Below are 24419 nucleotides of genomic sequence, written 5' to 3' on the forward strand. Positions count from 1 at the left end.
GGATAAGTAATTAGTATGTTGTGAATAAATATATATATATATATATATATATATATATATATATATATATATATATATATATATATATATATATATATATATATATATATATATATATATATATATATATATATATATATATATATATATATATATATATATATATATATATATATATATATATATATATATATATATATATATATATATATATATATATATATATATATATATATATATATATATATATATATATATATATATGTGTCGCCAGTGCCGTGTGTTATGGTGGTACCGGACGGAACCGTTGCTCAGCAGACCGTCCTCGTCGTACTGGTCATAGATGCGACGTTTTTTCTCATCTGATAGCACTTGACATGTTTCGGAGATCTGTCTTAACGCTCTCTACTTAGTGCAGGATACGCGAAACCGCTGCTAGCTTTCGAAAGAAATTCCTAGCTGCTGCTACTCTATCAGTCTCTCTCTCGACTGAGGACTACAATTTCGGTAGACTAAATTATGCTTTGAAAATATTACTTCCTGGAATTTCACCTAACGAGATCAATTCATTATGAGGAATTTCGCTGCGTTCCAATATTGCTTGCCTCTGTAAGTGATGATGTGTGTGGATTCACTTCGGCAGCCAGGTCTTATGTTTTGGGTAATTTTGCTATCTTATTCTGCTGAATAAATCATCTGGCTAAAGCCTCTACGTTATACTATGGTCACTTTGAAAACGCCCTGCTATTTAATCTTGTAGCTATTGGCAAGTCAGTCCTGGCACTGTTCTCGACTAATCCTGGCACTATACCGCTGACGTCGCACTTATTACGGTGATCAAACTTGGCGAGAGCGGCAGTCCTTTCGTCGGAATCGTTCACTCGACAAGCAGGAAGTGCAAGGACTCTGCTACTTATTCCTGAGCCCCTCGTTGAAACCTTCGTCCTGTCGGAGTGTTAGCTTCGTCCGATACCGGAGCGTATTGCTGAACCGAAGCAGTCTGCTACTGGCGCTGCTTCCTTCGAATCGGAATCGCTGAATATTCCCGTTAGCCGAATGTCCAACGTGGCCGAAGGCAAACCGATTGCAGCAACACCACCAATCGTAGCAGAAATTTTGGCCTTTAATCCAAGTCCCTGCCACTGACATAGCGACAGACGAGTGCGGCGCAGGTTGGACCATCGGTTGACTCGGTGCCGGACAGGGTGAAACAGCTGCAACAGGAGCGGACCTAGTATGGGGTGTAAAGGTCATCAATTGCCATAGATCACCAAAATGCTCTGCGACTAACATTGTGAACAAAACAAACCAAACGAAATTGATCGCAACAACGATAAAATAATCTAAATTCTACCCAAACATTTGAAAATGAGAAAAAGGCAAAAGAAGTTTTGGTCGAATTCATTATAATTCTATTTAAAAATTGAATACTGTTTTATTTAGTCTGATTGCGCATATTGTTTACATCAGACAAACCCCTTAATTCATTGAGTACGTATTACACTGCCTTTATAACTTTTGGTATCAGTTACAATAATCCTTTATAATCATTTTATAATAAGTGTATTGCCAGTTAGGACTTTTATATCATCCGGGCCCTTTTATAATTTGTTATAAAATCATTATCAAAATTCTTCATAATCCATTGTTGCGTTATGTTTATCTACATGGCCAGATAGATAGTTTTTAACTGGAACGGAACGTGTGGATACGAAAAAACCTAATGTCAATTGTAGCCAGGGGGAGCTGTCAAATGCAGCCAAAGGGAACCGTCAAATGCAGTCAGGGGGAACTGTCAAATGTAGCCAGTCCATTTAAAATATGTGTGGAAGAAAGAGTGGCTATGCAAGACAAGAGATAAAATGAACAGAAAAAAGAAAAAGAAAACATCTATCCACAGGTTCTGTCCCAGGATTTTAATAGAGAACATCAAAATTCGATTTGTTTGCATTTGGCAGTAGGCCTTTTTCAAATGTTTGGCTAGAAATTCCTTGCTTCTTCAATGAATCATGTACAAGAAAAGTAGAAATGTTAAATTTAACGGAACAATGTATGATGCCGACATCAATTAAAAAATCAGCTGAGCGACCTTGTTGGGAAAGTGTTAACATTTGGCAGCGAACCAAACCAAGTTTCTCATGCTATGATCGAATCAACAAAAATTCCAAGATCATGTAAACAATCTCTTTGAACTGTCAAAAAAGTGAGGTTAAACATTACCATGCAACGTTCTCCACCGAGAGGTTCACTTTAGTTTGTTTACATAACCAATGAACTTTGTACCGCGACTCACCACTTCATTTGCCGCGTTGCCAGGAAGCCAAGCAAAAATATACAAAACAGTGCTGCCTAAACACATATTTTGAGTCCCACCATTCTTGCAAAGGTGAAAAAATGCTCAACATTCTTGCATTTTTCAAATTTAAAAAAATCATTAAAAAATCACGATAGCTCTAACAATTTCAGCGGAAATATTCTTAAAAATGTGTAGTCTTTTGAATAAAAATAAGAAAAAAGGGGGTTAGGTCGGACGAGAAAGGTCTATTGTATGGTGATCTAGAAGGTCGAATAATTCCGTCATTTAGTAATTTGTCAATTTGCTTGGTAACCTCTGTTTTTAGAGCTTGTGGATATGGATATGATTTACTGTATACTGCATCGTCATCGGTAGTTCTTATTACGGCTTCAATTTGTGTAGTGAAGGGTAATTTTACGGACTACAATTTCGGTAGACTAAATTATGCTTTGAAAATATTACTTCCTGGAATTTCACCTAACGAGATCAATTCATTATGAGGAATTTCGCTGCGTTCCAATATTGCTTGCCTCTGTAAGTGATGATGTGTGTGGATTCACTTCGGCAGCCAGGTCTTATGTTTTGGGTAATTTTGCTATCTTATTCTGCTGAATAAATCATCTGGCTAAAGCCTCTACGTTATACTATGGTCACTTTGAAAACGCCCTGCTATTTAATCTTGTAGCTATTGGCAAGTCAGTCCTGGCACTGTTCTCGACTAATCCTGGCACTATACCGCTGACGTCGCACTTATTACGGTGATCAAACTTGGCGAGAGCGGCAGTCCTTTCGTCGGAATCGTTCACTCGACAAGCAGGAAGTGCAAGGACTCTGCTACTTATTCCTGAGCCCCTCGTTGAAACCTTCGTCCTGTCGGAGTGTTAGCTTCGTCCGATACCGGAGCGTATTGCTGAACCGAAGCAGTCTGCTACTGGCGCTGCTTCCTTCGAATCGGAATCGCTGAATATTCCCGTTAGCCGAATGTCCAACGTGGCCGAAGGCAAACCGATTGCAGCAACACCACCAATCGTAGCTGAAATTTTGGCCTTTAATCCAAGTCCCTGCCACTGACATAGCGACAGACGAGTGCGGCGCAGGTTGGACCATCGGTTGACTCGGTGCCGGACAGGGTGAAACAGCTGCAACAGGAGCGGACCTAGTATGGGGTGTAAAGGTCATCAATTGCCATAGATCACCAAAATGCTCTGCGACTAACATTGTGAACAAAACAAACCAAACGAAATTGATCGCAACAACGATAAAATAATCTAAATTCTACCCAAACATTTGAAAATGAGAAAAAGGCAAAAGAAGTTTTGGTCGAATTCATTATAATTCTATTTAAAAATTGAATACTGTTTTATTTAGTTTGATTGCGCATATTGTTTACATCAGACAAACCCCTTAATTCATTGAGTACGTATTACACTGCCTTTATAACTTTTGGTATCAGTTACAATAATCCTTTATAATCATTTTATAATAAGTGTATTGCCAGTTAGGACTTTTATATCATCCGGGCCCTTTTATAATTTGTTATAAAATCATTATCAAAATTCTTCATAATCCATTGTTGCGTTATGTTTATCTACATGGCCAGATAGATAGTTTTTAACTGGAACGGAACGTGTGGATACGAAAAAACCTAATGTCAATTGTAGCCAGGGGGAGCTGTCAAATGCAGCCAAAGGGAACCGTCAAATGCAGTCAGGGGGAACTGTCAAATGTAGCCAGTCCATTTAAAATATGTGTGGAAGAAAGAGTGGCTATGCAAGACAAGAGATAAAATGAACAGAAAAAAGAAAAAGAAAACATCTATCCACAGGTTCTGTCCCAGGATTTTAATAGAGAACATCAAAATTCGATTTGTTTGCATTTGGCAGTAGGCCTTTTTCAAATGTTTGGCTAGAAATTCCTTGCTTCTTCAATGAATCATGTACAAGAAAAGTAGAAATGTTAAATTTAACGGAACAATGTATGATGCCGACATCAATTAAAAAATCAGCTGAGCGACCTTGTTGGGAAAGTGTTAACATTTGGCAGCGAACCAAACCAAGTTTCTCATGCTATGATCGAATCAACAAAAATTCCAAGATCATGTAAACAATCTCTTTGAACTGTCAAAAAAGTGAGGTTAAACATTACCATGCAACGTTCTCCACCGAGAGGTTCACTTTAGTTTGTTTACATAACCAATGAACTTTGTACCGCGACTCACCACTTCATTTGCCGCGTTGCCAGGAAGCCAAGCAAAAATATACAAAACAGTGCTGCCTAAACACATATTTTGAGTCCCACCATTCTTGCAAAGGTGAAAAAATGCTAACATTCTTGCATTTTTCAAATTTAAAAAAATCATTAAAAATCACGATAGCTCTAACAATTTCAGCGGAAATATTCTTAAAAATGTGTAGTCTTTTGAATAAAAATAAGAAAAAAGGGGGTTAGGTCGGACGAGAAAGGTCTATTGTATGGTGATCTAGAAGGTCGAATAATTCCGTCATTTAGTAATTTGTCAATTTGCTTGGTAACCTCTGTTTTTAGAGCTTGTGGATATGGATATGATTTACTGTATACTGCATCGTCATCGGTAGTTCTTATTACGGCTTCAATTTGTGTAGTGAAGGGTAATTTTACGTCTGCAGGTTGGAATAAATCTTGGAAATTTTCTGAAAGTTTGTTAAATGAGTTTTTTCCAGTTTTTGGAGATGTTCATCTCTAATGATTATTTTGTTAATTTCTTGGAATTTGTGTTGTAACAATGGAATAATATGATTATTTGGGAGAATCAGTCTTTCGTTTGAAGTGTCAATTATGGCTTAAATTTCTTTTAATGTATCGTGTCCTATGACTGCATCAAATGTATTGAGTGCTTCCATATGGCAGAATTTTATTAGAGAATCATTATATGATAAGAAAAATTTACCTTGCGAATATTTAGTTATTGGAATATCTCCACCAACTGACGAAACGGTGAAGGGTTTATTTACATAGTGACTAATCTTCGTAAACCTGGGATGAATAAAGTTTTTGTTCGATCCTGTGTCTACTAAAATTTTCAATGGATTCTCTGGATTACCATAGTATAGAGAGTATGGTAAAGTTGAGTTTATCCTAAAAAATTGAATTCAGCTTCCTGTTCCTCTGTATCTATGTCTGTTTCCTGGGCTTCGATCAATTGCAGGTACCTATCCATACCTTGTTTCCAATCTTCAGGGGTTATTTCCGTCGGTTCATATTCATTGATTCTTTGGGTAAGTTCGTCTTCTTCGGATAATTGTTCAGGGTACTGGTTGTCATTTGTATTTAAGTACTGGTTGTCATTTGGTTAAAGGTTAAACATTCTGGGTCTGTTACCATAATTTATTTGCCTTGTCCTTATCGATTGATCTACTTCCATGGGTTCAGGTTTTTGAAAGTTGTTTCTGGGGGGAACTTGCGGTTTGAATGATTGTTGTTGTGGTTGTTGGGGGAATGGTCGGTTGAAGAATTGTGGAGGTAGTTGTTGTTGGAGGGATTTAGGATTAAACATTTGTTGTTGAATAGGTCTTGAGTATGTTTGTTTTTGCATGAATGGTCTTCGTGGGATTAGTTGGGGTATTGGTCTAGGAGGTAGTCTTGGCGGTATTCTTGGTGAGGTCAATGGAATCATATTTCTGGGTCCTTGGGGTGTTACCAGTACTCTTGTTCGAGTTAAGTTTTTTTTCTGAATTCTATATTCTGGAATGATATACAGTATGCATAGGCGCAAGCTAGTGAGTCTGGCCTACAATTTTTAAGGAATTTGCCAATTTCGCCATCAAGTCCTCTGACGAAAGCGTAAAGGGCTTTGTCGTTGAAAGTTTCAATCATTGCTTTAGAAGCTTCGGGGTGGACAAATCGTGAGTCACTCTTTATTATTTGGTTTGCCAATAAGGATAGAAGTCTGTTAATTTCATCGTAATATTCTTCCAATGATCTGCCTCTCTGTTGGCAGTTCATTAATTGGTAATCTAAAGTACCAATGTCGCGTTTTTCACCATAATACGTTTCAAGTGTCCTCTTTATTAATTTCCAATTTATATTAACATTTGATGCAACGGATTTTACGACGTATGGTCTTACAATTGGTATGGTCTTGAAATTTGTTTTTTTGCTCTACGGTACTGGTAGCATGGGGTTTATATAGTGAGACGGGTCCCTCGGCGTCGTTTAACCAAATCGAAATTTCATTTGGGTCGCCGGTAAAAATTGGGAGATCTTTAAGTAAGTCAGAAATCTTTTCAAAAGAGTTCGGATTTACAGGGGTACCGTTGGCGGATACCAAATTCAGAGGTGGATCGAGATAATCATCCCCTGGTGCGACCACTCTTGCTGCTTCTAGAGCAGATATGCGGTCCAAAATATCCTGCACTTGAACTACTTGCTGAAGCTGAGGCTTATATTTTATTGTTAGTTCACTGGGGATTGCACTTCTTACATGTTATTGTTAGTTCACTGGGGATTGCACTTCTTATATGTTATTGTTAGTTCACTGGGGATTGCACTTCTTATATTTTATTATTTCGTTGTGTATTTTTTCTTTTTGGCTATCTATCTAGTTTGGTGATTTTTCTTCTGATTTTCGTAAGGCTACTTACATGAATAGTCTGGACATCATCAGGGGATTCCTGACAATTGCGAGAGGCGTGATGGTGTGCGCGTGACCAGTTGTTGTCCTCCTATTATCACTCCTAGTTCTGCCGGGTGCAGAGAGATCCAACTAGGGTTGGGACCAAGCGTGACTTCCTTCCTTCTCAGTGTAGTTTACGGATCCTGTTCCTCCAGGAGCGAGTGGTTGGCTGTCCTGGTTACTGGGGGGTAATTCTATACGGCTGCTTTTGTGCGATCGGGACAGGTTTCCTTCCTAGTGAATTCGGCGTGTGATACTACTTACAGCTCACCTCTACCGGTGCGGATGTTATTTTTCCAATTTGTCGATTCCACTCTAACGTGATCGATCAGCTTGGCAATCTCTGGCATTTTTTCACTATTTTGTACTTTCACTACTTGGTCCCTATTCGGGCGCCAGTTAACGTTTCCCTTAGGGAGAAACTTAAAAAAATATAATTTTCTTCAGAGATATGCTCTGCGTTTATTCACTACTAAAATGATACTGATACAAAGGGTCTTAGGGCTAGCTTTTATATTAAACATTTTATGCTTACTAAAGATAAGCAGTTCATTTTCCTGACGCGTGGGTGGTGTTCTCACGTACTAGTTGCAACGGATGTTATGTCTGCGATGGTTTTGTGGTTATCGTTTTCTTCATAATTTATGCTGATACGGACGACTGCTGACGACGTGTGGTCACGGCTTCATATATTAAACAAATGTTTATTTGTCTGCCCTCGATGATGAGTGTTGATCGATTATGTGACTGTTGTGCTAACTCATGTGACTGTTGTGCTAACTTGCATGATTCTGCCTGTCGCTTGCAGTGCAGACCAGCGTAAGGAACCTTTCACCTAAGTTGGAATTTTGCATACGTTCGGATTGTGTCTCATATTGCCGTCGCTCGCAGTACACGCGTAGTGCATGATTCTGCCTGTCGCTTGTAGTGCAGACCAGCGTAAGGAACCTTTTACCTAAGTTGGAATTTTGCATAAGTTCGGACTGTGTCTAATATTGCCGTCGCTCGCAGTACATGCGTAGTGCATGATTCTGCCTGTCGCTTGCAGTGCAGACCAGCGTAAGGAACTTTTTACCTAAGTTGGAATTTTGCATAAGTTCGGACTGTGTCTCATATTGCCGTCGTTCGCCGTACATGCGTAGTGCAAGATTCTGCTTGTCGCTTGCAGTGCAGACCAGCGTAAGGAACCTTTTACCTAAGTTGGAATTTTGCATACGTTCGGACTGTGTCTCATATTGCCGTCGCTCGCAGTACATGCGTAGCGCATGATTCTGCCTGTTGCTTGCAGTGTCTCATATTGCCGTCGCTCGCTGTACATGCGTAGTACATGATTCTGCCTGTCGCTTGCAGTGCAGACCAGCGTGAGGAACCTTTTATCTAAGTTGGAATTTTGTATAAATTCGGACTGTGTCTCATATTGCTGTCGCTCGCAGTACATGCGTAGTGCGCAGGTGACAGTCGTCAGCTCTAGGACGCGAAGCGGATCGGAAGGATTTTTCCTCCAGAATATATGAGATAGCGGCGTATGCCGGCGATCGACTAAGACTTGCCTATACATTTTGGCCACATCAGTAACCAACACATGAAGCGGAATACGGAATCGAAGTGAGATGGACTGTAAATCGCTCTGGATGATAGCACCAATCTTCATTACGTCGTTGAGCGATCGACCAGATACCTTAGCGGACGCATCGAACACTACACGACACTTAGTAGTGGTATTTGAAGGTCGCAAAACAGCATGATGTGGGAAGTACCACTTAATGGTGTCTACTGGATCCTTGTTTACATCAACTTCTTCACAGAGGCCAAGACTCTCGTACTCGTCCATAAACTCCTGGTACTGCTTCATCAAGTCCGGATGCCGTAACAATTTTCGTTCCAATCCATGGAACCTTTTTAATGCCATCGATCTAGCATCTCCCAGCTCGCTGACGGACTCCTTCAGAGGCAGCTGGACTATGTACCGCCCGGACGCATCTCTACGATGGATAGCCTTAAAATGCTCGTCACACTCATCCTCATCATTGCACGATTTATCAGCACTAGCAACATCTTCGACTTCCCAAAACTGTTGAACGAACTGGCTTAAATCGTCCATCGTGATTGTATGCGAGTGAACTGCTCCATCTGATACCGCACCATCATTATATACGCCACCGACAACCCAGCCAAATTGGGTCCGCGCAAAATGGGTAGACCCTCAGCCAACATAATCTCACCAGGCAGCAACAACTTCAGGAACCATTCGTTACCCAGGAGCATATCTACTTTGCTAGGATGGAAGAACTTCAGGTCAGCCAATTGAATACCAACGGGAATCTCCAATGCACTGTTCATAGCCGACGTATGGAGATCTGCAGTGACCTTGTCGGTGACAAGGCATTTCATTTTTGCGTGGAAATCAGCGTACATTGAATACAGATGAACCACACAATCACTAGCGGATTCTATTTTCGCGCTCTTGACTCCGAACAACGTGACCTTTGAAGCATTCAGCGTCAATCCCAGCAGATCAGCCACTGAACGTGATATCAAATTTACTTGGCAACCACTGTCCAATAATATTCTACAGGGGGGGGGCTTGTATTTTTTATCAAAAACATCCACTACCACCGTGAGCAACAGTACTTGCTGCGAATGAGTGGCCATGTTGGTACATGTTGCTACTGTTGGAACCGTTGCTGATGGTGCATTCTCTTGCTCTATTACTGGTGGTTCCGGAGCCACCTTAGGTTTGTCCTCTGCGTGCAACAGGCTATGGTACCGACGCTTGCACTTCTGGCACGATTTGTCCGACGAACAGTCGATACTTCGATGGCCTCTTCTTATGCAGTTGAAGCAAACGTTTCTCTCGCGTACCTTCACCAACCTTTGCGGAACTGGTAGAGCTTTGAAATCAGCGCAATTATGATTTTCATGTACCTTTCCGCAGAAATCGCACTTTATTTCCGTCCCGCTCAACGAAACGGTTGCATTTACCTTTTGCCCCGGTGGTTTCCTAGGTGTATAAGCAGATTTAACGATTCAGCAGACCGTGAATGTGGGAATCCATGGCATGACGCTTGTTCTCGTACCGCTCTTCCAGGATTTGCCACACATGGGCATAGTTGCCCTCATTGATTGTTTTTGCATCAATAAGACCAGCTGCACCACCGACCAGAGCTTTCTCCAGATGGTATAGTTTGACAGCTGGTGGATCTGGATCTCTGTCCACGAGGATCTCTGTCCTTGAACATGGCCTTGAATTTTGACCAGCTTTCGTACCGACCATCGAATGTGGGAACCGGCATGCGAAGCGGTTGGTGAATTACAACTGGTGCTTGCTGGTTATTGCCATTCCTTGCGAGCTCTGTGGTAGCAGCAGCAGCCGCCGCGGTTGCGTTGATCCTGGTGAGCTGTTCGTCCAACATAATAGAAACATTATCGTACAGGATGTCGAACTCTTCATACTGCTGGTCATGTTGTTCGCAGTCCTCGACCGCCGTTAGTTCCATTATTTGTTCGTGAACATCGTTGTAATCCTTTTGAGCTGCTTCTAATTTCCGCAGATACACCTTAACCTCAGCTTCTGTCAGCTGAGCCACTTCCTGTTCCTCGGGACATAAAGTATGGAGCATACGAGTAACCTTACCTTTGGCTACGCCACGGCGGTGGACGAGCTTATCCATGTTCTCTCCGGAGACCAACTTCTCCGTCAACTTATCCTTCTTCTTTTTCTTCTTGATGCGAGGGGTCGAAGAATCTAGAGTAGACTGCCCAAGTGCAGAACTAGCTCCAAATTTCGCTGCTTCATTATGCTTTGGATCACTTCTTTTCGACATGCCACCGTAAACACCACATCAGGTCAAGCCCTATGCTCGACGATGGTTGGGAACACAGCCAAATCTATGCTCACACAACCGGTAACTCAAGGGCACAGATTGTCAAATCAAAACCACGAAGAAATCCACTTCGTTTCCCAGAGCGCTTAATGCTAGCTTTTTCAACACTCACAAAAACACTATAAATGGCTACCGCACACCAGACTTCAAGCTCATAACAAAATGGCGGTGGTACTATTCCAATATGGCGGCCATTTTCCAAACCACGTTTTGCGTAACCACCTTTCACGATGCTGATTTTCTTCCGGTTTCGAAACAGTCGGAGCCGTCGGAGCACTTCACAACCTTAGATTCGGTTCGATGGACCAAATTATGTTCGAGAGTGGACTGTAACTGTACGAATATAGGCGAACCGACGTACTCCGCGAATTTTCCACCACGTAATTCGGAGACCGGATAGAAAACACTTTAGTTTTAATAATTGTATTTCCGTCTATTTACATGATTAACTTTGTTTTAATTCACTTCACTCAAATAGCTAATCTTCGACTGCATGTCTTGACACGACGAAAGTATGATACCTTTTACCTTTAATCCTCCAATACAGGTAGCATTTTTTCTCCCTTTCGCGCGCTTCGATTGCGTTGCGTTTGTTACGCTGACGTGGCGCAGCGGAGCGTGTTGCATATTATTTGATACCTAGGTAGGCTGTGTTTAAAAGCTACACAAAAAAATTTAATTCGTGACGCTCAAACGGCCCGAACACTGTCTCTGCTGGTCGAAGTTAAATTCGCGAACCAGCACTCCAGTTGGCCAAGTAGACGCTCTGAGTGACACGTCCTTCAGTTCACTCGGAAGCTCGACTCGGAACGAAACAAAATTGAGCTTTGACAGATCAGCATCCTTCTTAACCAATAAGATTGCTTTGGATGTAATGCGTATTCCCAGGCATTCTTGGGTCATGGCGAATATATCATCCACTGTGTGGCTCGGATCAAGGCGGCTGAGGTAGACCCAGAACTGTTCCCGCTCACCAGCAACTGTTCTGATTTCCCGCTGAATTTCTCGAGTACCACAGACAGCGACTGCAGTGGCGCGAATTTTAGCGTAATTCTAGCGATTTCTTTTTGGAGTAGGTAGATCCCCCGGAAGTCGCTTGATAGAGCTACAAAACCAAAATTAGCCGAAAAATGTGTCTCAAAGCGGTTGGAGAGATTAGACACGACTGCGTTCAGGTTATCTACTGCCTCGCACAATTTTTAAGTGTCCACGATGGAAGCAGCGGAATCGGTCTACTCCATCCACTTGTTGAAACTGCAAGCACAATTGTCGCGCAGCCAGTACAAGTTCCTATTAAAGCCAGACAACAAGTCCAGAGCAGATCGCTGCATACCAGAAATGCAAGTGCGGTGAAAAACCGATCCACTGTTGTCACGACATGTAATTTTCTCGATCCCATTAACAGGAGAGTCACATGTTTTGCAAGCAAAATTCATTGCTAGTTTCTATCCGTCTTTTTGACATATGGGAAGCACTTTTTGCTACTCGCCTGCGTTGGGTGTAAAATTTAGTGGGTGAATCCACAGTGATGTAAACAAAATCACGAGATAAATGAAGAATCACTACAGAAAATCTTTGGCTTTTCGCTTCAAATATACAAACCAACACAAAACTATACATGAGATTGGCACGGCGAACAAATATTTTCGACTACAACGGTTATTTTGATGAGTTATTCACACAAATAAAACACAACGAAAAATCAAAACAATGCAGCACGTCTGCTTCGCACACTGTTGAAATTGGGAAAAAACGTTTCCTCGACGTTTATGCACTCCGGACAAAAGGGTGACACAGCGTGTACGAACCGATGTAGGTAAATGTTTAAAACAACCATAACCAAACAAGAACTGCATCAGATAGCAGGTTACTTCACCATACCTCCGATTTACCCAGGTCGAGAGAACTGGTATGACTCTGTAAGCCCTTTTTCCGACGAGTCCCAATCATGCTGCCATTTTGCTATCCAGTCAACTCTCATTTTTCCGTATTCTCCTGGTCCTCTTCCGCTTATAACATTCGTTATCTTCCACTACATCCTAGTGGGGATAGGCCGATAGGGATCATTCCAGCGATAACGCAGACTGCCTCTGATGAGATAACCCTGTACGCGCTCGCGACCCGCATGGCCATGAGCCTGCACGCACTACTTACCTTTACTCGATTTCATTGTGTCAGGGCCTCCGTACCTCAGAATCGATGATGATACGCTGGTCAGAAGACGCCACTTACTACTGCTTGGTCTGACGTTGTTCATAATGATGATTCTGGCTTAGGCGTTTATAGCTTTGACCGCCATCTCGCAGACATAGTTGACATGGGTGGTGAAGTTCAGTTGGTCATCTATCATTACACCCAGCTGTTTCCGCGCCCGCTTCGGGACTATGACATGCTCCCCGACATTGATTTCTGCTCTCTGTAGTACTTCGCAAGTACTCTGTAACTGTAACACTCCTTGCATTCAGTTTCCAATCCTCTCGATCGCCTCCATCGCTAGCATTTCCATCTCTTCCGGCTTCTCTCTCAGTACTATTAGTACGATGTCGTCCGCGAACCCGACTATCTCTACACCCCTAGGCAACTTAAGCGTCAGCAAGCCGTTATACATCCCGTTCCAAAGCATTGGACCCAGGAGCCTCGCGGGGCTCCTGCTGCAATTCTAATCGATATTTGTCCCCTAGATCAGGACCGGTTCTAGAAATAAATCCATAGAATTCTACACAGATATCTAGCCCTCATTTTTTCAGTGACTCCGCAATAGCTTCCCAACATGCGCTATTGTACGAGTTTTTGACGTCTATCGTTATCAAGGCACAGTATAGGTCTTTCCTCGTCTTTTCGTTTGCGCACCACATCGGTTCTTTCGTTCATTGTCCGAATAGCGTCCACCCTTTCGGAATCCGATCTAGTTTTTCGACAACCCGTTATCGCTTTCCGTAAATATTGTCAGCCTGTTAAGGACAATGTTCTTCAAGAGCTTCCCAAGCGTATCCAGCAGGCATATTAGTCTATACGACGATGGATCTTCGGAGGGGATACCTGGTTTAGGCAGTATCACTAACTTCTGTATCTTCCATTTCGAACATGATACCTATCGCGCAAAGTAAACAAACAAAATAATGGTAAGGCAAAATATTTCAATCGACTAAACGAGACACTTTATTTATTTTATTATACTCTTTTGTAACAATGTACTAGGATTTGCATGGAAAAGTATTATAAATAAAATAATCTAAGCTATGAAACAGTAAGCTTTCAATTGACTCCGTATTTATTGTGTACTCGTCATTTAAAGTTACAGCAAAAACTGTGGGTGCCAGAAACAAACAAGTAATCATAATTCTATGCAGTGTTACGCATTCTTTTGTACGGGACTTTATAATACACGGACTCTAATTTTCGCCTTTGCTAGGACGATGCGTTGTTGTGTCTCCTAATTGTTGGCGGGTTTACCAGTCCTCTTAATTTGTTAAACTTGCTGTAGTTCATTAAAGGTTTAACATCACTGTAGAATTTTTGATCGATTTTTTTGGCCTAAAATGTTTTAGGCAAAATGTTATGTCAAAATATGGAAGGCAACAATAATATACAAATGTTCAAATTTTCAATTCTGCCGCAATGCCTCTTATGTATAGTCTGAGGCGCACTTACAACCTTAATCGCAGTTTTCTCGAAACCACTTTTTTGAACTGGCTGGAAATATAAGTCGTAGAAATGATGTTTGATGGTTCTGAAACTATCACAGTATTCAAATTTACATTCTTCAGCGACGTACGTAGGATTTTATTTATTTTTTCATTGCATATTTAAAAAGATGTCATTTCGCGAAAAAAAGCCATTTCGCGATAATATAGAAAAAACCTCGGATTTGGCTCTAGGTAAAAAAATATGGGTGGGTAATGTCTAGGACATAACCGGAGTGTCGTGACTACTCGTTTGACTTGTAATTCAAATCGAATGATACTCAATGAAATATGTGGGAATGTTTCAAGTTATTCTTTACAATAATTTTGGTGGTTCTGAAAGAACCTTTGTTGTTGGCATCTGCGTTGATGGGGGATGCGCTGGATTGTAAGCTCGTTGAGACATTCATTCATGAAATGAACAAATTTCATATTTTCTTGCTTTGAAATATCAATGATAAAATCTCTCGAAACAACCATCGGAATCTTTTTCCTAGCGTACAGAAATGAATCACGCTTAGCGAAAAACTAGGGGCGGGTAATGTCCGGGACATAACCGCGATGATCATATTCTTAAAATTCTGCTTGTATCTCTTTCAAATGGCTAAATTTTACGCATTAAGTTCGATTCACCGGGCTCCGCGAAAATTTCCTGGGGATCCCGTTCGTTAATCTATTCATTAAAACATTTTATTACCGAGTTCTTTGCATTGAATACAGGTCAATAATTTCATATGATTTCAGCAAGCAGACAATGTACTTGTATGACAGGTGGGAGTGTTTTGAAGTGGTTTTAGTGTAGGTAACAACATAAAATCAAGTATTGGACATTTTACAATGATTCTCCTCAACCCCGCAAAACCACGGGGTTGGCAGCAGAGGGTTAAGTTGTTTGGAAGAGATGACAGTTATTATATGATAACTAAAAATATAAAAATATAAAATTGTTCTATAAATTATTGCCGTGTTAACCTGAAAATTTGTCATTTCATTCATATAGGAACAATTATTGAAATTATGTCAATCTATGCTTTGCAAGATTTGAAATAACTTCGAAATGTGGTCACGACACCCCTGTTATGTCACATACATTACCAACCCATCTTTTCGTTGCAGATGGAAGGCCATCCTTTTGTGCGATAAATTAAAATATTTTCATCATTCGTTTTGGTGTAGCTTTCGCTTAGTGGCAGAGTTGCCACATTCACTGATTTTCTTGGAAGGAATGTCAAAAATCTTCGGGTTTGTAAATTAATTTGAAAAATATTTTCTTATATAATTATTTTTAATTATACAAATTAATAAAAGGAACTTCCTAATAAAATTCTTTTTCCATTATATATTCATCCTAAGGACGGTTTGCATATAACTATGACACAAATTCATCTACAATTAACAGCGCTATCGGAAAATAAGCACCACTAATTCTTTACAAGTATTTTGTTAGTCCTGAAAAGGACTGTTGGCAACATTAGAGACGCGTGAATTTACTTATCTTCTTCGGGCAGTTTTCTTGGCAGGTTTGGCTGCCTTCTTTGGCTTTGGGGTCTTCGGCTTGTTCGATGCAGCCTTCGATGTTTTGGTGGCATTTTTAGTGGCAGTTGCTACCGCCTTTTAAGTGATTGCGTTTCTTAACCTTTGGCTTTTTGGCCTTCTCACCGCCACCACCTCCACCAACGTTTTTCTTCTCTCCGGTGGTAGCCAATTTGATTGGTCGTCCGATGCAGCTTCTCACGACCACGCACGTCTGTTATGCACTGCGTCTTACACACGTCTGGCTTTGAGAAAAGCTGCGACACCCCTATTTATAGGTTTTACCTTTAATGTTGATTCTCATTTAAAGTAGTTTTTGAACTATTTAAACAAATTTTATATAGCAAACAACGTATCGGTAGCAAGCGTTGAACGTTTTCCTTCCGATTTATGAAACAAGATAGGCAATCCATTTAGTAGAAGAAAAGTTATTAAGGTTCAAAATGTACGAAACGCTTTCGCTAATATGCACTACTATCGCTTTCTCGCTTGTTCTCGTGGCGTGCATGAGCCTTTCCTTTCCGTCCGGCTTCTAATGGCATAACCAAAACTAATATGCCGGCTTTCCCCCATCAACTGCTCTCATCAAGCTACCCAATACGAATAATCATAGGAACAAACATGTGCGTCTTACACACGTCTGGCTTTGAGAAAAGCTGCGACACCCCTATTTATAGGTTTTACCTTTAATGTTGATTCTCATTTAAAGTAGTTTTTGAACTATTTAAACAAATTTTATATAGCAAACAACGTATCGGTAGCAAGCGTTGAACGTTTTCCTTCCGATTTATGAAACAAGATAGGCAATCCATTTAGTAGAAGAAAAGTTATTAAGGTTCAAAATGTACGAAACGCTTTCGCTAATATGCACTACTATCGCTTTCTCGCTTGTTCTCGTGGCGTGCATGAGCCTTTCCTTTCCGTCCGGCTTCTAATGGCATAACCAAAACTAATATGCCGGCTTTCCCCCATCAACTGCTCTCATCAAGCTACCCAATACGAATAATCATAGGAACAAACATGTAGTGGACCTATATATAAACTTTTCATTATTTTATTGTTCGGTTGGTTGGTTGTGCGGGATGGGCTGAAAATTTTCAGTTTTCCGAGTCATTTTCGAAAGATTTTTCAAAACACTATTTTTCCGTTGATAATGAATGTCCTACATATTCCAAAATTTAATACAACAATGGTACAAATATTTTCGTCAAAATGCCGAAGAAATCGATTAAATCCATTCAGTACAACAAAAGATATAAGCGTTCAAAATCTTACATCATTTTTCTTCCGAAGTTTTGAAAAGGGGCCCCTATATTGAAAGGTAAGTCGTTAGTCACGACAAAATACGAAAAATAAATTTCTGTCCGTGAACCCTTTAAAATACTCGAGGATGTGATGAAATTACTTGAAAACCTTATTTGTTGTACAGCAAAATTAGTATTATAAATCACATTTTACAGGATCTCGATTCATCTCTTTCGCTGCGCTTAAAAAAAATTCGAAGCATTCCTATTTTTTCGTGCTTTATCCCTTAATAAACGCATGCTTAATAAATATAAAAATTATAGAATGTTTGTTCAATTAACTGTGCACTAAGTTGTTGACTGGGTCGCTAGTCTTCTTTATATTTTGGCCTTTTGGTAGTTCATTTATTACAGCATGCTTGGGCAGTATTAACATTATAGAGTAATGATTCGATTAACTACAAGCGAAGTTTGTATAATAACGTGTCTTCGTGGATTTTTTTTTATTGATTTACACGCTGCATTGAATAGGGAGAATTTAAACGTTTCATATCGAAAGCTCTGATATCTTAAGGTAACTATCATCGTATTGTGAATGATTACAATAATAACAAATGCTTTCAAAAATCTCAAAACAAGTTAAAAAACTCTTAACGTGAAAATGAGCAAGATGCTTCTAACCCTCCGGCAGTCGCGCTAATGGCCCACTAAACGAGCAGCCGCTTGAGCTAAGATGATTTCGCTAGATTTTCACTGCACTAGCGCGACTTCCGGAATAGGAATAGGTTTGAGAAAAAATATGCCACAATCTCAATGTTTATATATTCATTCACCTTACCCAAGCAAACCAAAAGTACGGATATTGCTAAAAAAGTATACTTTAAAACTTATAAACATAGAGTGCTTAGTGCACTAAGGGCCGATTTCTTCATCCGCGCTTAACTTTTAAACCAGGCTCACCAGTACGTTTCAACCTGGCTTAAGGGGTTACATACCTTTTTGTGAGAAAAATGCCAAGAAAGTTTGAATTTACGTAAAGGCATAAAACAACGATTTCATTAAATCGAACATATAGTATTTTGGTAGTACATTTCTCAGTGAAATAAATGAGCAATAGTTTATAAAAATGTATTGATAATCGGCGGAGTTATGGCTTTTTTCCCGAAACCCTTTATCATTTAAGAGGTTTGCGGTGATCACGATTGAAGACCAATAGATCAGCTAACTCATTAGTATATGAGTATTCCTCGTACCGTAACAATAAGTTGAATAAATAATATTTTTGCTAAAAAATCGGGAACGTTTTTGCTAAAAAATCGCTGCTTTAAGGCGAAAGGTTACAGGATCGGCTGCGGCGCTTTCTCGAATTTTTTAAACTTTTTCGTAAAAGATATCGACAATCCCTCTCGTTCAAAGTTGCGTAAGGAATTAAGCTATTTTTTGGTATAACTAAAATTTTAAAATTTTGATGATTACTCACGGCTAGCATTTTCTAGTTCGAACCAAAATATCTCGGATATTTTATTCAAAAGTACTCCATATTATTGCATAATTGTTGCCTGTTTTGTGTAGAATTTTTCGTTCGCTTACATTATTTGGCTACGATGCTTCGTTTGCGAGTTATTCATATTTTAGTAAAGTTGATGTAATACCCATCTTGTTACTATGTTTTAATTGCCGCAAGGTTCTACTGTATCGATCGAAAGGAAATGTGAAGAATTCTTTGCCTTCTGCTAAGTAGGAGTTGGGCGTTGCTCCCAAGTCTACCGCATGGTCTATGGTAGAACATAACCCAAGTAACAATTGAAGTTTTATAGCACGCTACAAGTGCAATCAATGTTTTGTCAGAGGCTATAAAACTATTATAAAACCACAATTGTTACTAGGGAACTCATCATCATGCTTTACCGCCGACGCCGGCAAAAAATTCTTCACAAATCCTCGCCTAGAACGACCATGCGATCATTCTTCTCTCTTTCTGCCAGCATCAAGCCGTGACGTATGCATTCAATCGACACCAAGCTATCGGTGTCGCACCGATCCTATTGTGATTGAACTACTTATTGTTTTTTTCGTTCTGCACACACGGATGGCTGATAGCAATTAATGACACAGCTCAGCTAGCGGAAATCGAATTTTTATCTACTTTCTTACCAACTAGTTTATATATTACTATGTTTTAATTGCAACAAGGTTCTACAGTATCGATTTTGTTGCCTATTTTCGGCAAATTTGAGACTAAGAGAAACGAAAGCAATGAAATTGAAAGACGGATAGGTATTCTAGAGCGAATCAGTTATAAACTTAGAATGGAAAACTAGAACTAGGCAGGCTCATATGGGCATGATCGAAAAAAATGTGAAGAATTCTTTGCCTTCTGCTAAGTAGGAGTTGAGCGTTGCACCCAACTCTACCGCATGGTCTATGGTAGAACAAAACTCATCATCATGTTTTACTGCCGACGCCGGCAAAAAATTCTTCACAAATCCTCGCCTAGAACGACCTTGCGATCATTTTTCTCCCTTTCTGCTAGCATCAAGCCGTGTCGTATGCATTCAATCGACACCAAGCTATCGGTGTCGCACCGATTCTATTGTGATTGAACTACTTATTGATTTTTTCGTTCCGCACACGCGGATGGCTGATAGCAATTAATGACACAGCTCAGCTAGCGGAAATCGAATTTTTATCTACTTTCTTACCAACTAGTTTATATGTTACTATGTTTTAATTGCCGCAAGGTTCTACAGTATCGATTTTGTTGGTTATTTTCGACAAATTTAAGACTAAGAGAAACGAAAGCAATGAAATTGAAAGACGGATAGGTATTCTAGAGCGAATCAGTTATAAACTTATAACGGAAAACTAGAACTAGGCAGGCTCATATGGGCATGATCGAAAGGAAATGTGAAGAATTATTTGCCTTCTGCTAAGTAGGAGTTGGGCGTTGCACCCAAGTCTACCGTATGGTCTATGGTAGAACATAACTCATCATCATGTTTTACTGCCGACGCCGGCATAAAATTCTTCACAAATCCTCGCCTAGAACGACCATGCGATAATTTTTCTCCCTTTCTGCTAGCATCAAGCGGTGACGTATGAATTCAATCGACACCAAGCTATCGGTATCGCACCGATCCTACACTGAAAGCCATTCAATGAAGAAAATAACAAAACAAATTTTTGTTTTCCTAATTAGTTGATTTCAACAGAAAAATGAATAGCGTAACTAAATTTTCTCTTAATTTTGAGAGATTCTCAAATAATAGTTATTGAAAATTATTATTGATTTTGATTCAAGACGCACATCATATGAAATGACAGCAAGTAGCTAAGATGCACACCTTACTGAAATACATCAAGGTAGCGACAGCAACTATGTTCATACACGCTGGGCATAACGGTTAAGCATGTAGGTAGTTGTCTCAGCTTGGAAAGCTTGTTTTATCCTGGACGCAACCAGGACCTGAACCAGTACACAAAAAAAACAGAAATTCAACTGACCTCATTTTGGTTTTACCTAGTTTTTCTTTAAAAACATTTCAATAAAGGGATGATTTTTATTGACATTTTTTTCAATACATGTGCACTGAAAATTGAAAGTATTGTCGAAAATTGTCAAAATCATTCTATTTCGGATTTAGTCGATTATATAGTAACATTTCAATTATTAACCAATGTAATATGCAATATGATAATTATTTTTCATCGTTTGAGATTCCAAACTAGATGTGGAATAAGTATGAAGTTTTTTTTGTAGTGCTGGATAGTGTTTGTGACTAAATAGAAAAAAAATATACCTTTATTCTAAAATTCAAATCAATCAATTTCCAACAATCCTTAAATACCTTTGGCTATTTCGTCTCATTTAAGATTGCAGTTTATAAAAAGATAACATTATGAGAAACATAACTCTGTATTATATTTACGTGTGAATTACTGACATACGGAATTTTTCAACAATTTAATTCCATACCTTTCATCCGTCGGTCGGTGAAACAAAACGTTTGAAATATCCTATGTTGTATTTTACGATGAAGCAGTTTAATTCAACAATGAGATTAGTTGAATTCTAGTCGTTTGTGTCTTGGCTGAAAAGGTAGTGTAACGGCATATGCAATTGTGTCTGGACTAAAACAAGCGTTAGAAGCTGAGACAAGCGTTTCAAGCTTTAGCTCATGTAGCTTTTCAAGTTTTGTGCTTTAGCTTTTTAAGTTTTGTGCTAGGATGAAACGTTCGTGTCCAGACTGAAACTGACAGCATCAAACCAACAACGTTGGATTATTGTTTTCAACAAAAATTTAGTTCGCCCAAATATTAACTAGACGAAACCAAAAACTCAACTAATTTTTTAGTTGAAATTGTGATGAATCGGTTTTCCGTGTATTGTGATTGAACTACTTATTGATTTTTTTCGTTTCGCACACACGGATGGCTGATTTCAGTTAATGACACAGCTCAGCTAGCAGAAATCGAATTTTTATCTACTTTCTTACCAACTAGTTTATATATTACTACACGGAAAACCGATTCATCACAATTTCAACTAAAAAATTAGTTGAGTTTTTGGTTTCGTCTAGTTAATATTTGGGCGAACTAAATTTTTGTTGAAAACAATAATCCAACGTTGTTGGTTTGATGTTGTCAGTTTCAGTCTGGACACGAACGTTTCATCCTAGCACAAAACTTAAAAAGCTAAAGCACAAAACTTGAAAAGCTACATGAGCTAAAGCTTGAAACGCTTGTCTCAGCTTCTAACGCTTGTTTTAGTCCAGACACAATTGCATATGCCGTTACACTACCTTTTCAGCCAAGACACAAACGACTAGAATTCAACTAATCTCATTGTTGAATTAAACTGCTTCATCGTAAAATACAACATAGGATATTTCAAACGTTTTGTTTCACCGACCGACGGATGAAAGGTATGGAATTAAATTGTTGAAAAATTCCGTATGTCAGTAATTCACACGTAAATATAATACAGAGTTATGTTTCTCATAATGTTATCTTTTTATAAACTGCAATCTTAAATGAGACGAAATAGCCAAAGGTATTTAAGGATTGTTGGAAATTGATTGATTTGAATTTTAGAATAAAGGTATATATTTTTTCTATTTAGTCACAAACACTATCCAGCACTACAAAAAAAACTTCATACTTATTCCACATCTAGTTTGGAATCTCAAACGATGAAAAATAATTATCATATTGCATATTACATTGGTTAATAATTGAAATGTTACTATATAATCGACTAAATCCGAAATAGAATGATTTTGACAATTTTCGACAATACTTTCAATTTTCAGTGCACATGTATTGAAAAAAATGTCAATAAAAATCATCCCTTTATTGAAATGTTTTTAAAGAAAAACTAGGTAAAACCAAAATGAGGTCAGTTGAATTTCTGTTTTTTTTTGTGTACTGGTTCAGGTCCTGGTTGCGTCCAGGATAAAACAAGCTTTCCAAGCTGAGACAACTACCTACGTGCTTAACCGTTATGCCCAGCGTGTATGAACATAGTTGCTGTCGCTACCTTGATGTATTTCAGTAAGGTGTGCATCTTAGCTACTTGCTGTCATTTCATATGATGTGCGTCTTGAATCAAAATCAATAATAATTTTCAATAACTATTATTTGAGAATCTCTCAAAATTAAGAGAAAATTTAGTTACGCTATTCATTTTTCTGTTGAAATCAACTAATTAGGAAAACAAAAATTTGTTTTGTTATTTTCTTCATTGAATGGCTTTCAGTGTATGTTTTAATTGCCGCAAGGTTCTACTGTATCGATTTTGTTGGCTTTTTTCGGCAAATTTGAGACTAAGAGAAACGAAAGCAATGATTTTTTGCCGGCGTCGGCGGTAAAACATGATGATGAGTTATGTTCTACCATAGACCATACGGTAGACTTGGGTGCAACGCCCAACTCCTACTTAGCAGAAGGCAAAGAATTCTTCACATTTCCTTTCGATCATGCCCATATGAGCCTGCCTAGTTCTAGTTTTCCGTTATAAGTTTATAACTGATTCGCTCTAGAATACCTATCCGTCTTTCAATTTCATTGCTTTCGTTTCTCTTAGTCTCAAATTTGCCGAAAATAACCAACAAAATCGATACAGTAATACCCATCTTTGCAGCCACATTTCTACCAAATGCCGTATGTCCATTCTAACTTCAGTGAAAATGAATACAATGCGAACGCGTATGCATAATGTCAGTTTTGTGCCATACCGAACTAAGCAATATTACATTGATATAGAGAAAAACGTGTACAAAGATTGAGTCTTTGCATTCTCTATGGTATTATTCGCTATGGATTTATTCCATAATTTAATATGATAGGGTAAATGTACTATTATTCGCCACCCTAAAGCATTTGTTTGCGGAAAAACTTTAAATTTCAACAATTTTGAATTGCTCTAACTAATTTTATTTTATCAATCTCATCACGTATCATATAGTATCCAATAATCCTGAATAAAAGAGATTTAAAACATTAAATTAACGAAAAAATAACAATATTCTAAATCAAGATGTGATTCAATTTTCGTCCCCCTAAATTTAATCTTCGCCCTCCTCTTGCTCTATTCTTCGCCCCCGTGCGACCACGTACAATTTCACGACTTCTATCATGCTACAATATCACAGAATAGGTAATAGAGAAAAGATTAGACAAATTCAGATTATATATTTGCAAAAACTAACTATCAAACAAATAATACGTTAACTACAAGCTCTTATATTTGTAGTCTTGTTATGTTGTGTTGTGTTGCGAAACGAGCGAGAAGCACTCCAATTGTCTTTCTTATCGTTATACGTAAAACTACTCTGTGTGCAATGGAATACCCAATACACATGAGACAATTATACGTAGAGCGGCAGTATAAGTTCTTAAGAATGTTTTTTCAAATTATTATAAATATCCAAGTAGTAGAACCGTTATAGCGTATTTCACTATTCCCTAATGAGGTCCTGAGTATATACTAGAAACTTTGCACGTGATTATCTCGAAATCATGTTTTTCCAAAAACGTCTTAGCTGTGATTACGATTGCCGAAAATGTTTTCAACCGATGTCAAATTTCTTTTTTTTTAAATTGTTTGTAATTTAACTGTCGTGTCCT

General features: G+C 38.9%; 1 protein-coding gene across 1 annotated transcript in view; it reads left to right on the forward strand.

Annotated features, from left to right (window-relative positions):
- Positions 1-24419, forward strand: part of LOC131689751 (dystrophin, isoforms A/C/F/G/H) — a 1859985-nt gene that overhangs the window by 1749447 nt on the left and 86119 nt on the right. Inside the window, exon 34 of the mRNA XM_058975048.1 lies at positions 17823-17865. Coding sequence (XP_058831031.1) covers positions 17823-17833 — 11 coding nt within the window. The 3' untranslated portion in view covers positions 17834-17865. The remainder of the gene's footprint in view (positions 1-17822; positions 17866-24419) is intronic.

The sequence above is a fragment of the Topomyia yanbarensis genome, chromosome 3 (assembly GCF_030247195.1).
Source record: "Topomyia yanbarensis strain Yona2022 chromosome 3, ASM3024719v1, whole genome shotgun sequence".
Lineage (NCBI taxonomy): Eukaryota > Metazoa > Arthropoda > Insecta > Diptera > Culicidae > Topomyia > Topomyia yanbarensis.